General features: G+C 41.2%; 1 protein-coding gene across 1 annotated transcript; it reads right to left on the bottom strand.

Annotated features, from left to right (window-relative positions):
* Nucleotides 1-5,457: 5,457 nt before the first annotated feature.
* sec13 (SEC13 homolog, nuclear pore and COPII coat complex component) lies at nucleotides 5,458-12,288 on the bottom strand. Its single transcript, XM_074680662.1, has 9 exons — nucleotides 12,132-12,288; nucleotides 11,877-11,921; nucleotides 10,409-10,524; nucleotides 10,047-10,198; nucleotides 9,739-9,872; nucleotides 9,497-9,630; nucleotides 9,291-9,411; nucleotides 6,508-6,654; nucleotides 5,458-6,407 (listed from the first exon to the last, which is right to left on the bottom strand). The coding sequence occupies exons 1-9, from the start codon at nucleotides 12,132-12,134 to the stop codon at nucleotides 6,297-6,299; spliced, it is 963 nt and encodes a 320-aa protein (XP_074536763.1). The 5' UTR covers nucleotides 12,135-12,288; the 3' UTR covers nucleotides 5,458-6,296.
* Between the last annotated feature and the right edge of the window lie 2,589 nt (nucleotides 12,289-14,877).

Below are 14,877 nucleotides of genomic sequence, written 5' to 3' on the forward strand. Positions count from 1 at the left end.
TCCTTTGATCGCTCTCCACTTACAAAAGTCAAGGCTGCTTGGGAAGAAGAACTGGGTGTACTCTTTGATAATGATTGGCAGGACAATGCACTTAAAATAATTATACTAGCTCAACCTGTGCTCATCTCACACAGTTTAAAGTAATCTACAGAGTCCACTATTCCAAATCCAGACTTTCACAAATCTACCCCAACATCACTGACAGCTGTGACAGATGTGACAGATGCCACCTTTCACCTTGTAACTTAACCCACATGTTTTCCTCCTGTCCGCTACTCTCTCCTTTGTGGCAGAATTATTTCGATGTCATGTCAAAATTTCTCTCTACGACCATAAAAGTCTCCCCTCATCTCGCCATATTCAGCCTTCCAAAAGACTGCGACTGATTTAATTCCTCTCAGATAGATATTCTGGCTTTCACTTCTTTGCTTGCAAGACGCCATCTTCTTTTTCTCTGGAAGTCAACCAAAGCACCCCGTGTTGCCCAGTGGCTCAGAGACATCTTGTCTTTTCTTAAACTCAAGAAGATCAGATATTCAACAAAAGGCTGTTCTGACAAATTCTGTAAGAAGTGGTTTCCTTTTCTCAGCTTCTTTCACTCTCTTCAAGCTTGACCTACTATGTAATGGACCCCTCCACTCCACCGTTTTTTCCCTCTCTTCTTTTTCTTTCCTCCTTATCTTCATTATTTTATTTTATTTTATTTATTTACTTTTTTTCTTTCTCTCTCTTCCTTTCTTTTATTGTTTGTCCACTTTGTTTTATTCGATTTATTTTTTGATTTGCACTAACTTAAAGAACATCCCAGGGAGCAATCTATATCTGTTATAGCACACTATTGTATAATATTCATATACTTTTTACATCTGTATCTGTTCAAAAAAAAAAAAAACAGAGTCAGTAGTTCATCAGGCACAGTAGGTGTTACCGACGTTTTTCACTGACATCCTTTTGTCAACAGTCCCGTGGATGAAGGTGCAGCATATCTGCACAGAGAATTAGATATCCATCAGGAGTTGATTATCAGACCGAGCATGGATGTAATCGCAATACCAGTCAGCTCTCTTTTTGAGCGGCAGTTTCCCATCTCAGTCATTTATATAACTTAATCCGTCCTTTCATATGAAACGTTGCTGCTCGCAGTCCCAGCAGATATTGTGTGTTGCACTGCTTTTCTTTGCAAACCAAAGTTTTTTGGATAATATCGGAGATGCTGAGAATTTAAGTAAGGCAACTGTACGCAGAGCAGGCAGAAAAGTGTGCCTCAACATGAAACAGCTTTTACCAGTCTGTGGTTTTCCTCTTCTTTCAGTTGGCAGAGTAGAAGTCTGTGTTAGTTAAATTGGGCTTGGTTATTTAACAGAACATGATATTGATGATTATGATATTGATGAGAAAGCTATTTATGTCTGTGAAAAGTATCATTTTTGGGATAAAACCACTGCAGCAATGTCTGTCTCTCTCTGCTCTTTTTTCTCAAATTACGCACAAATTCTTCAAACGAGTGCATTAAAAAATATTTTTCAATTAGGTGAAAAACATGGCCCTTCTCTCTGTTGCCATGGTGTGTCATTGAATCTGGGCTCCACTGATGATGGGTTTTTATGGTTGAGCTGCACAAGCTTAACTCCAGGTGAAACTACTCTGAGTTGATTTAACTGACTCAAATCAGCTGTTCTGAAACCAAAAACTCAGACCATGTTGACACGCAGTCGGGTATTTAGGAAACTGCAGATATTTTTATATCTTTATGCCTGTCATCCACATGAAACCACAGCTCTATGTCACTACATTTTTCCTGAAAATTCCGGCCAAAGTGAAGATTTTGGAAAACTCTGGTTTCATGGTTTCTTGTAGACGCGGGTAAACAGAGTTTGTGGTTCTTAAATGACACAGCTGAATGACAGGGCCCATTCTGATTGGATCAAACGGGTTTTACGTCTGGACACTGCCAAATATGGGTTTGGTTTGCTTTGAGCCGCACTTACCAGCGGATTTTCCCACTGCGTGTGGACCAAAGTATTTGTAAAAATGGACGGGCCTCGTTTTGTAAAAAACCCAGCTACATCTGGACATGGCCTCAGAGTTACTCTGAATACGGTCTACAGGAAGGTACATGAATCTGAACGGGTAACATTCAGACTCAGTCCAACCTTTAAAACAAAGCACAAAAATCAGGATTATATTACAACTCCAATTCCAAAGACGATGGGACATCATGTATGTACTCATACGATATCTATCTATCTATCTATCTATCTATCTATCTATCTATCTATCTATCTATCTATCTATCTATCTATCTATCTATCTATCTATCTATCTATCTATCTATCTATAAGTAGCTGTAAGATATATAAAGTTAAAATGTGTAAAAAATAGATTAAAATGTTTTTCTAAGCATAAATAGAAACATTTATTTCTGGAGGTATTAAAAAACACAGTTTAATTTGTTTTTCCATTAAGTTCATTCTGTTTGATGTTGAATGCTCAGGCTCATGTGGTCCCCTGGACAGGACAGGTCTGAAACTATATGAAAAAAATCAAACATTTAAAAGAAAAAGAAAGAAAATATTTCATGATGAATAAAACACCTCAGGAAAAAATCTTGACGCAGGCTTTCAGATACCACACATCAGATCCAGTGCTTCCCAAACTGTGGGGTGGGCTCAACAATCCACCCAGGTGTTAGTTCTGTCATATCATGCATTACCACAGGGTGGTGTTTTAAAGAGTGGCTATGAAAACAAGTAATCATTGCTTCCCCTGTTAATATTCAGTGATGGTTCTGCTGCATCAGCATCTGCTTACCAAATGTTTTCTCCAACGTTTGTTGTAGAAATGTTCCTTTTACTGGTGAAGAATGAAACAGAGACTCCTGTCTGCTGACAGGGTTTTTATCTTCTTTACAAAGAAAAGGTCAGTCTGCATGTGAGAGATCCCCAACATGTGGAGACTTTAACAAATATACCTGAGAAACGCCCCCTGAGGTCACACCCCTCTGTCTGCTGCAGGAATCCACACTGGGACAGGGCTTTGGATCCAGGTGGTGGTGCTGTTTCAGAGGTCCGGACATTGCAGTTTAAAAGACAAAGGACCTGGTACCTTGGTAAGGACGCAGTAGGAAGCTGTAATTCCAGAGGATGAATAGCTAGATTTCTCTCTAAGCTTTGCTAAAGACTACACTTTAACTTCAGACCTGTAGGGAAAGACAAACTGCTCTCTGCACGAGTTCCTGCCAGACATCTACGTCTCCAAACCAAACGTAGCTTCATCTGACACATCACTGACAGTTCTCAACGTTCTTCATTCCTTTTCTTTAGCTTTACTTCCTTTGCAGTTGTTTGTTTTTAGCCATTTGAAGCTATTTTTTCCACTGAGCACAGTCGAAATGTATAAGTTAAGTTAAAGTTGTATTTAATTTCTCATTTTAAAACCAGTGGGTATGTTAATTTAAATCTGGGTGTATATGGGTGATTCTTCAATTAAGGGAGTTTTTCTGTCTCCAGGGTAGATTTCCAAGAACAGAAATGTTTTTTTTTTCTTTTTCACCAAAAACAAACAAACAAAAAAAAAAAAAAAACAATTATCGTATTCATAAGGGTTAGGTTGAAGAAGTTCAGAAAAAAATAACTGTGTCTCAATGGTGATATTCTAATACTTTCTCTCGGTGTTGAAAATTTGAATGTGCAAGATTTCCACTGTTTTGGGCTCGTCCCCAATCCAGGTATTTTAACATTCCCTCTATAACAAAGCAATAAAAGTGCTACATTCATTTAAAACTTTACTTTACATTATACTTCCATCATTACCATCACACTCAACATTTTACAGTCTGCTAAAGTTTTTACAAAAAATTACTGACATTGTTGCATGCTAATTAGATGCTTCAGAGGAACATCCAAGACATGAGGCAGAAGCCTGATTTTTTGATGCACAGATATGTGAGTAATTTGATCTTTTATACGCCCTGATGTGGGAGTATGTTTATGAGGTGTCATTCTCTCTCTTTAGGTCATCCACAGACGAGCCTTCCATCGTTGATTCCAGTCATCCCTGTCTTCCATGCATTGGGCCAGCTCGCTGGTGCTGCTTCCTGTTTTAGTACCTCCACATAGATTAATGTGGGGCGTACCAGTTCAGTTCGGTTCAGTTACCTAACCTAACCCTTATTTATTTTTTATGTTTTTTGCTAACTAACATTTTTTTTTTTTTCCTTAGGAAATCTACCCAGGGAAAAAGAAAAATCCCTGTAATGGAAGAATCACCCATATATCTCTTATGAACCTACTTGTTATATTTTGAGTGCTTGTGTATATATTTTATTGTTCTGCTGGCTCTGATGATCTCTGCTGTAACACCATAATTTCCCAGTTTTGGATCAATAAAGTAATTCTCTTCTATTCCATTTTGTTTTGACTTTAAAAACAAAAATCTTTCAAATGATTAAAACTAAAATAGATCCACAAGGCTGCGATCAGCACAGCAGAAGCACTGTCAGCACTAGTTTTCACTAAATCTTACCTTGATCCATCTCGAGATCCAGACCATGGAGTTCAAAGGTCTTCATTTCAATTTTGCGAGCACAAAAACCCCTGCTGTCCCACGGTAAAAACACTTGGATCAGTTATAGACATGGACAAGGCTCAGATGTAGTTTCAGTGATCTCACCCATTGGTTTGATGATGGCAGCTGTAGTGAAAATTCTTGACTCATCCTAGCTTTGTTGGAGTGAGGGTGAAGCAAAGGCTTTTTCAGCAGAGAAAAACACTCTCTCTACTAAACTTCATCAGCCAGTGTGGTGTTGCCATGGAGACTTTGACGTGCTGTAAATCCAGTCCTGCTCGACCGGAGTAAGAAGCTGAGAAGTAGCATTTAGCATTTAGCCTCTACTGGTGCTGACAATCTCATTTTAAAGATTGGATTAGGATCAGGCAGATATCTAGAGAGGCGACTTTTTCAGGATCACTCAAACTCCTCTCAGAAACTAATCATTGATTTTACACACTATGAAATGTAGGGCTGAGACAATATGCTATTTTCTCAATTTGATTCTACAACAATTTTCGTGGGGGCCAATTGGATTTTAATTCTGATTCTTTGATATATACAGTTTTTGCAATTTTTAATTTGCTTTTTTGACACCAGACCATGGGGAAAAGTTCGACGATGATATTATTTTCCCATAAAATGCACATCAGGTCGGTCAGAGAGAAACATTTCACCCTCTGCTGGAGAAAAGTGGTAACTTTTTTCTAATCCAGTTTATAAAGAAAGACTGAAATGAAGAATTTTCATTTGAAAAAAAAAAAAAGATTTTTTGACAAAGAATCATGATTTTGATGTTGCCATACCAAAAATCCTTTTATACTGTATAAAGATTTTTTTTCCCACCCCAAATGAAAGGCATTTTGCCATCACACTCCTAACGGCGTGATTAAAAACAGAACCAGGATGCTGTTTTAACATAATTATTTTAATGACATGAAATAAGAAGGAACAAATCCAGGTTTGTGATGCTACAACTGACTTAAACATGCTTCATTCAAGTTCTGTGTGTTCACAACATGTCGGTTTATTCTGCTCCATGTAGCTTCAACAACAAACCAACAGAGACTCTGTGCTCGCCAACACGTCACCGTACAAACAATTTTTTTTCTTTTCATTTCTGGATCAAGTGGTGGGCTGGAGTCAGGCCCAGCATTTGTCACACCTACGTACAACACTGGGGAATTAAAACATGAATGACACCGTGTGTGTGTGAGTGAGTGAGTGAGTGAGTGTTCCGCTCCGAACAAGATTTTCCAGCAGACCGTCTACAAACACAATTTACTTTGAGAACAGGTGCTCATTCAGGGTGAGTGCTCACTGCTTGGTAAAGTGGAATGTTTCAGGAGCAGAGCATGATGGGATAAAAATGGGGGGGTGCATGTCTAAAGATGTGTTTTACGTAATGTTTGGACAAGAATCATGTACGAGTAGAAACTGAAGAGGAGCAGGACACAGTGAAGTGTGTACGTGATAGTGAAAAGTGTGTGTGAAGGTGATTAACAGTCATGTTTGCATCATAAGGACTCCTCCTCAGAGCCAGGATCCTCTTATGTCTTTCTCATCTATAATCTGTGAGTTTAAAATCCTTAGTTTGTCCAGCAGCTGGACTCAACTTTCATGTTTTAATCAAAGATCAAAATCAGGCAAACGAAGCTCTATCAGTGTGGACAGCGTGCTGCAGGGTGAAGTCGTGGTCATTGTTTTGTGTGTGTATCGCACTGACACACACACAAGCAGTGAAAATGTCACTGCTCGCTCTGCTGCGTGTCTGTGATGGAGGACACGGCTCCCTGTCCCTTGCTGACGTCACTGATACACGCCCACTGACCGTCCATGGACTCCTTCCACAGGGTCACCTTGGACACGAGAACACGACAACACGACAAAATGCTCATGGTTACATTCATCACACTGAGTCAAACCCAACATGCTAGGTGTCTACGTTGTGGACTTTACCTTGTTGTCTCCTCCTGAAACAGCCAGGATGTTTCCGGTGATGGACCAGCTGACGTGCCAAACGACGTCGTTGAACTTGTGGAGCAGTTTGGCCGTCCACGTGTTTCCTGCGGGGTCGTCACACGTCCAGATGTATACACGACCGTCCTGTGAGAAGGTGCAGAGGTAACACTGACACAGCAGCACAACATATTCACTAATAATTTGTTTTTCCATCAATGAGGAGACAGACGACACGACAGCCTCTCTACAGGGAAGCTGTGCTGACCAATGAGGCTCCTGCAGCGCTGCGTGCTCCAGATTATCAGGTTAGGGGAGAGGTGAAAGGAAATGGAAAAGACAAAAGAGTCAATGAGCTTCCTGTACCTGTGAGTGTACGCCTTAAACCCACACAAGAATCTGTTCTGCCAGAGGAAGTGACGATAGTCCATCAGTCTAACGCCTGAAATACACCAGATACCTCTGCAGTGCGACTCTGTTGTGTCTCGACTGTGTTTGTCAACTCACACCGGCTGTGTGTTCAGTCCAACAAGCAGCATGACTGACAGACAGCTGGAGTCACAGACCGAGGAGTTCCCACCCCATGGATCAGTCTCTCTTCATTCATGTTGGGCTGTGAAACCTCAAACCTGTTGACTCCTGGTCTGGCTCTGCTCATTTTGTCCATTTGTTTGTTGTAGTCAAGATAAATACCAACTGATTCTGATGTGGTTTGTTTTATTTTGAAAGTCCTGGGTGTTTTTAGGTTGTTTGCGGTCATGACGTCCTGTCCCACTCGATCTTCCCTACGCTGAATTTATGCATCCCAGCCCTGCGTCTGCCAAAAATAGGATGGCTGTGTATTACCTGCAACACGTCAGACCAGCCGCGCAGACGTACTGCAACAGAACAGATCCAGTGTGAGTTGACAGATTGATTTGAATGAAACCTATTTGATCCGATTGCCGTGACGGCACAGAAACGCGCAGCAAACGCATCCTGTGTATTTTAGCCATAAAGTTAATTTTGTGAAGAGGAGGGAAAAGACTTTTATCCTGCTGCTCCACCAGCAGATGCATTCTGCACTGTCTACAAAAATCTCACCAACCACTCCAGTGTGTCACACCAGTCATCCAGAGGCATGTTTAGGTATTTTCAAGGGGGGTGGTCGTGTTTGCAGGTGTTTTCTATTCCAGGAATAAAACTAACAAGTTTTTTTTTTTTGAAGCCAAAGATCTGGGCTGACAGATACGAACTTTCCTTGTTTGTTTTTTTTTTAACAAATTTGACAAACAGTTAAGTGAATTTTATACAAAACAGAGTAACAAATGCCACAGGTGTTCTACATAAAACTTTGTATGTGAATAAAAATATAAAAATGTTATAAATTTGAATCAGAGATATAATTAACAAATAATTTCAAGGTGTTTTCTAAATTCATTGTTGTAAGAAATTATTTTTTATGGACAAACAAGTAGGATTTTTTAACATTTGGACATAATTTATGCAGTACTGTGTATTATAACTTTGACCCATGAAGTCATTAAAGGTTAAAAAGTAAACTGGAGCTAGCTTGTTGAGCTAATTTACCATGTAAGAAAGTAAACTGGAGCTAGCTTGTTGAGCTAATATACCATGTAAGAAAGTAAACTGGAGCTAGCTTGTTGAGCTAATATACCATGTAAGAAAGTAAACTGGAGCTAGCTTGTTGAGCTAATATACCATGTAAGAACTGTGCTGTCAGACAGTTCAGTTTCATCTGTTTCATGTGGCACAGTGCTCTGTGGGTAATGTGTTATATCACCTGTAGAGTTAGTGTATGTTCCTATCAGAGAGTGTCATGTGGCAGATCAAAGTTCTGACTGTAGCCTAAATTAAAATGCCAAACACATGCAAAACTCCACTAGTATTAGAGGATTCAGATAAAAACATTAAAAACAGCAGTCTGCTCCACTTTCTGTCTGACACCCACCAAAACTATACCAATTCTAAAAAAATTGACAGAAATCTGTCAAATCAACAGAGAACCTTAATCCCTGCTAAGATTTCCTTGGTCAGAGTTCAATAAGAGTCTCAGATTTGATTACTCTTAGGCTTATTTTTGGCGTAGTAAGAGAAACATAAATAAAATATTAGTTTTTAGTAGTATTAATGTGTTTTTTTTCCTTTTATCAGAAACTTGAAATTTTTTACACATTACTTAAAGTGCAGCATCAACAGTTCAGATGTCAAAAGCCAAATGTAGCAGGTGTTCTGATTGGTGAGTAACTCTTAGAGGACTTTTTGCTAAATAAGGAAAAAATATTTGAATTCAAATCATCCCATTTTAATCGAATCACATTTCTATCTTGTGCTTAACTTTTGCTTTCTGCTCTCTTTTGGAGCCTTGTGGGGTTGAGGTGACACTGTTCATACAAACGCACACACAACAACCTCACATGCTTCTGTTGACCACAGTGGACGTCAGCTACACTGCTGAAACGTGGTTTCTGGGACACGTAAAAAAGCTTGATATGTATTCAACAAAGTAACCAAAAACAGTTTAACTCTGTCTTGAGGAAATTTGATGGGAAAGTCACAGTGCCATGATGCACATTGCTTGCTTGTGTGGCACACAGCTTGTTTTCTGCTTTCTTTGGGAACTTTGGGTTTAAATCACCTCTAATTCTCAGCCTCATTCACAACGCTTCTGCCTCAGACTGAAAGTGCTGTACTCATTAATTCACATCCCTGAGACTGAGGACAGATAAAGTCCATGACTGTCTACACTGGGGTCAGACTGCAGACTTTCTGAGTGACCTCACCTGTGAGCAGCTGGCGATAGTGCTGGTGGGCAGACCGATAGAAGGAGCCCAGCCGACATCTCTCACCCAATCACTGTGAGCCTCCAGCTTCTGGTCCTCCTTCCACTGACCGTCCTCCTCTCTGGACGTGAGCAGAGACAGTCAGCATCAGTCAGGACGGTAACAACACAAGATAGACTACAGGCGGTCCATAAACAAAAACCTACTTCCAGAGCTTGACCAGGTTGTCACAACCTCCAGAGACAAAGCGTTTGACGTAGTTTGGTTTCTGTCCTGAGGGTTGATCAATCAAACTGCCTGGAACAACCGCAGGCGCCCAACTCACTGCGTTACAGCCGATCTGAGAGAAAAAAACACACAGAAACAACAAAATTACATCAAAGATTAAAAAGTAAAAAAGCAATAAAGAACAGGTTTAAATCACACATTAGGATCACTGTTAACTCACAGTGTGTGCGTTGCTGATCTTTTTCACGTCCCACTGCTGATCCCCGGTAAATGTGAGCAGAGAAATCGCTCCGTCTGAGCTCCCACAGGCCAGGATCAGACCAAAGTCATAAGGACCCCAGCAGACAGAGTTCACTGCAGACACAAAGACATGAAGTCAAAAACAAGACCAGAGGCTCGCAGTGTACCAACACACCTCACCCAAACCATCACTGCTGTCCGAAACACACTTTTTGAAATTATTGACAAGTTCAACTGTGTTTCCATTAGTAACCTGGTCTTCATGTGGACACACAGGAAGCTCCCCACCTGATGATTCATGTCCTGTGTACTCATACATCTTGTCCCAGGAGCCATTCTCCTCCTTCCAGATGATGACTTTACGGTCATAAGAACAGGAGGCGAGAATGTTGCCGAACATGGGGTGAGCCCACGCCACCTGCCACACTGGACCCTCGTGACTTCACAAATAAAGAGACTCAGATTTAGAACCAAACGCCCTTCGTAAAAGTAATATTTAAAAAAGAGCGAGCTTAAATGTAAGTTTTACAGGTCAGATCAAACATAATTAAGTATCGTATTCAGATTTTTCTGTTGCTTATCTTCTACAGCAGAATCTTTGACCATGAATCAGTCTTTCATATGTTATTACATTCAGATTCATTGCCTACCCTCTGAGGTCTGCCACCAGTATCTGCCCTCCGTTTCTCACATCAAAGATCTTCACTGTGCGGTCAGAGGAGCAGGTGGCCAGTCGGGTGCCGTAGTAGTCCATCTGAGCATCGTGCTGTAACACAGACGCAAGAAAAGACATCAAGACCCGAGGCAAGAAAGTGATTCCCCATCACCTTACAACTTTTTAATTTTTTTCAGATTTAAAGAGGGTGTCAGAAAATAAAGTACTGCAGTTACAGTCTCATTTTGGGGTACATTTGGATTAGTGCTGCACGATTAATCAAATTGCAATTGCAAGAAAGTGTTGTGAGAAAGTGCAACTATGTAGCCACACCAAAGGCGATTTGCGATTCAAATAGCTAGATATGCGTCTGTGTGTATACAACTCTCCGACGCCTGTCTGCTGCACGGACTCTATGTGTGTCAGTGCAGAGTGATTATGACAGTAACAGTTCACTAACAAAACAGCAGAAACTAGACTGACATAGAAATTATTTTGTACCTATTTGACACCCAGCACCCTGATGGGCACCTTATGGTCAGTAACAACAGCACAAACAGTTTCATATAAAAGACATGTCTTATCAAGATAATCACAACCACACAATTTTGCCAAATTGTGCAGCTTTAATTTGGAAATAAAATGAAGTGTGGTAAGATCACTGAAGTGCCTGGGAGCCTCCTAAGGAGGCTGAAGCCCTTTGACATCAGCAGGACAATACTGAAGATGTTAATGTCCGATGTCCAACTTGGGCCACTTATAAAATAAAGAAGCAGATCGTAAACATCAGATTAAAAAAGAAATGTCTTCAGTAAAGGAATGCTGCCAAAGACGATAAGGAGAGTTTTTCACACAGTGACAGGACGTCAATAGCAAAGTGGGAGGAACTGATCTGAGAAAGAGCCACACTACCTCCTTATGGACGTATCTTTATGTTAACAGCAGTTAACTTGTGCATTGTAATTAGTGCTTTATTATAAGCTATCCAACTCCAACCTGGTCTAAAAGCAGCGCTGATAGGAGACTGAGTAACAATATATTTCATTGAACCTATCTATGCTGTACTCTGTGTGATATCTCTGCTGTTTGACACTGGTTTAGAGCTCATGGTATACTCCTTAAAGTCCCAGTATTTTTCAGCACAGCGGGAATGAATCTGATGATGATGTCTGACGTTTTGTTTTAACACTGACACAAGTGATCTGCGATAGAGCTGTCACGGTCGATGTAAAATCAACTGTATCTCTCTGACCCACATAAAATGACAAGAACAGGAAAACACAAAAACACTGAAGCAGTTAAACTGACACATTCAATTTTTAAACGCACACTAATCAAAAATACATGTATATTCATGAAGCATGTTACAGTTTATTTCACTTAGCCCCGTCTATCCTGCAAATGCTAGCATCAACTTATCTATTAGCAGGTGTTAAAAGTGTAAGTACAATAAGACAACTTACGATCATGTCCTCATGAGAGGTGTCCACCGTGTTGATAACGGAAACCTAAAACATAAAGAGACGTAAATAAATTAGTATTCCAATGAAACTTTCAGGACAATTCAATATTTCCTGAGAGGTTAGCTCACAGCCCTTAGCCAGTCTGCCAATAAGCTAGCTGTTTGGGCACGTCAGCATCACACGGACAACATTTAGCGACACAAAGATCAGCATGAAGCTAAATCTGAGGCGTTTACGGGGAATAAAACCACTCACCATGATTTCAGGTAAACTACACACACTCTACGGACTTATTCCGTGTGTTTAACTGCCCGTATTACACTGCTCCACCGACTACTCCGACGTGGCAACAACTACAGAAGCCGCTTCCCACCGACGTCCGGCGATTTGTTCTGTCGTGGAAACAAGAAGGAAAATCACAGGTTCCACATACAAACACATGTGTTTGATAGGGGTAAAAACATGGAAATTTAAATAATTTTAACAAATGTAATAAAGGACAAAAGGGGAGTATGCCTGTATATGAAGCATGATAAGAATGGATAAGGGAACATTTAGAACAAACAGAAGACCGGCGGCTTGTCCTAGATGTAACGCTCTAAAGGTCCGATGGTCGCGGACTTTGACTGCAAGGTAATATAATACAAGAATAAAATATAACTAACTTCGCTTTTTAAACCACATATTTCTTTTTTTTTTCTTTTTTTTTTTTTTTCCCTCCCCTTGTCCTGTTCAGCGTCACGACAACAGAATTATGGTCTGCATGCCGTATTGTGCAGAACACATTTGCTTTTCCAAAGGGAGCCGTTAATGTATAGAGCTACCCTTGAGTGTTAAAATGGTACTCTTTATTAGTGTTTTTTTTTTTTTTTAATTATATATATATATTTTATACATAAATACACATACATACATATACATACACACACACATACGTATGTATGCACATATATATACATACGCATACATGTATCCATACAGTTTCCCTCCCGTATATTGCCAAGTTTTAAGATTACTGCTTAACCAGAACAAGGTGATATCAGGAAAGAAACAGTGATAAAGGGAAAGATTGTAGAGAAGAGACTAGACAGGGGGGGAGAGAGAGACAACAAAACAACAGTAGAGAACAACCACAACAACTGAACAGATGACTACAGACAGGAGAAACAAATAACCAGCTACTGAGCCTGAAAGGAGACAGTATCCTGGGGTCTTTGAAGTCATAATCACAAGAAGAACCTGGAGAGATGAACTGGAGAAATCATGAGTAGCAGTGAGCACAACAATGACAATTGCAAAGAGGTACATATACGAATATAGATCTATACACAGACGCATATACTCACCTACACATATAGGGCTACAGGTGGCAGTATAGAAAATTGGGTTTGATTTGGGTCAGGTGATCATGCCAAGGAGTGATCATGCAGATGTGGCCCCGCTGCTCCCAGAGGCCAGACATGCACTGAGATAGCCCTCATCCCCGGGCGTCCCGCAGCCACAACAGAGCACAGGCCCCAGACAGACCACCATGGAGACAGCAGCACGCCAATCCAGGAGGAGGCAAGGGGGGAGCGTCCCGGGAAGGCTAGAGGCAGGCCCCCGACACTGCAGAGGGAGGACCCCAGGGGCCAGGGACTGAGGTCTGCAGGCCCCGCTAGACGCAGGGCCCCCGATCGAGTGCAGGGGGTAAGACCAGGGGTCACCTGTGCCCAAGGGCCACTCACCCCCGAGGATGGGGGGTTCGGCCAGGCACCCGGGAGGACGGACCCAGCCCAGGCCACCACCTATCACGAGTCGGTGCCGGCCCCCAGCGCACCCGGTCAGACACCAGAGACCACAGAAGTCCTCTCCCCAGAAACCCAGTGTCCCCCGTACACAGCCTCCTGTCCCAACCCACCCCTATCCCCCTCTCATCTTTATCACAGCTCACCAGCCCTCCACCGTGGACCCTGACACCCGCACATAAACATTCTGTCCATCCATACCCATACGTTCACACAACAGCACAACAACACCACAGCACCACAAGACGACCACACAACAATATCACAACACGGCAGCACCATATTACCTCCAGCCACTCAGGTAATATGGGCCGTGGCAGCCAGAGGGTCAAGGACACCCCGGACCACCCTGGCCCATTGTATATTAGGGAGATATATACTATTATATAGTAATATATAAATAATAATAGAAATAATAATAATAGAAATAATTATGGTAATAATAATAACAATAATAATAACAATAATAATAATAATATTATTCCATTGTTTAGAAAAATTCACACACGTACATAAACACAGACCTGCACACACACACATCTGAACGTACCCCCATCTGCCCACAAGCACACACAACACACACACACACACACACACAGTACACACACACACACACACACACATACACGCACACACACACACACATACACACACACACACACAGTGGGGGCTGGTTAACCCTCTGGCCTGTTAACCCCCTCACCCCTCCCACTTAGGCCTCCATGGTCTCTAGAGCAGGGACCGGACGCCAGAGGCAAGCCCCGACCCGTCCCCATGGAGGCGAGCCCGGGCAGGCCCATGCCCACATATTTCTTTAATACATTCGTCAAATATTGCAACACAATATAGGAGGTATTTGCTCATAAAATATTAATAATTGTATTTTTTTTTTTTTAGTTGACTCGCGCTTTTCTATCGGTGTTCTATTCAATATTACGTCCTATAAAGACGTTCTTCAAAGTGGCTTTGCGCGTGCGTAGACCACAGTCTATGGCGTAGACCACAATCCTGTGGGGTCCGCAAAAGTCGACAGAACACCGGTAGAAGGAACATTTTTTGTATTCAAATGTAAAAGAATAATATACCGATTTTAAGAGAGTCAGTGTTTGACAAAGAGTTATGTTAAAAAATTAGTGTTGCACTAATGATGCGTTGATAAAATAGAAGTAAAGCGTTTCTATTTTTCTTTTTTTTATATTTATGTTATTTTTTTC

This window comes from Halichoeres trimaculatus, unplaced genomic scaffold (genome assembly GCF_033239565.1).
Source record: "Halichoeres trimaculatus isolate MK-OKI-2021-1 unplaced genomic scaffold, fHalTri1.1 fHalTri1_scaffold_1, whole genome shotgun sequence".
In the NCBI taxonomy this organism is placed as follows: Eukaryota; Metazoa; Chordata; class Actinopteri; order Labriformes; family Labridae; genus Halichoeres; species Halichoeres trimaculatus.

What these genes read in the sequence shown, in the direction of transcription:
- sec13 (XM_074680662.1), bottom strand. An exon ending in CCTCTCATGAGGACATGATC is followed by an intron (nt 10,525 to 11,876) that starts GTAAGTTGTCTT and finishes TCTGTGTTACAG; the next exon opens with CACGATGCTCAGATGGACTA. An exon ending in CTGGTGGCAGACCTCAGAGG is followed by an intron (nt 10,199 to 10,408) that starts GTAGGCAATGAA and finishes TTATTTGTGAAG; the next exon opens with TCACGAGGGTCCAGTGTGGC.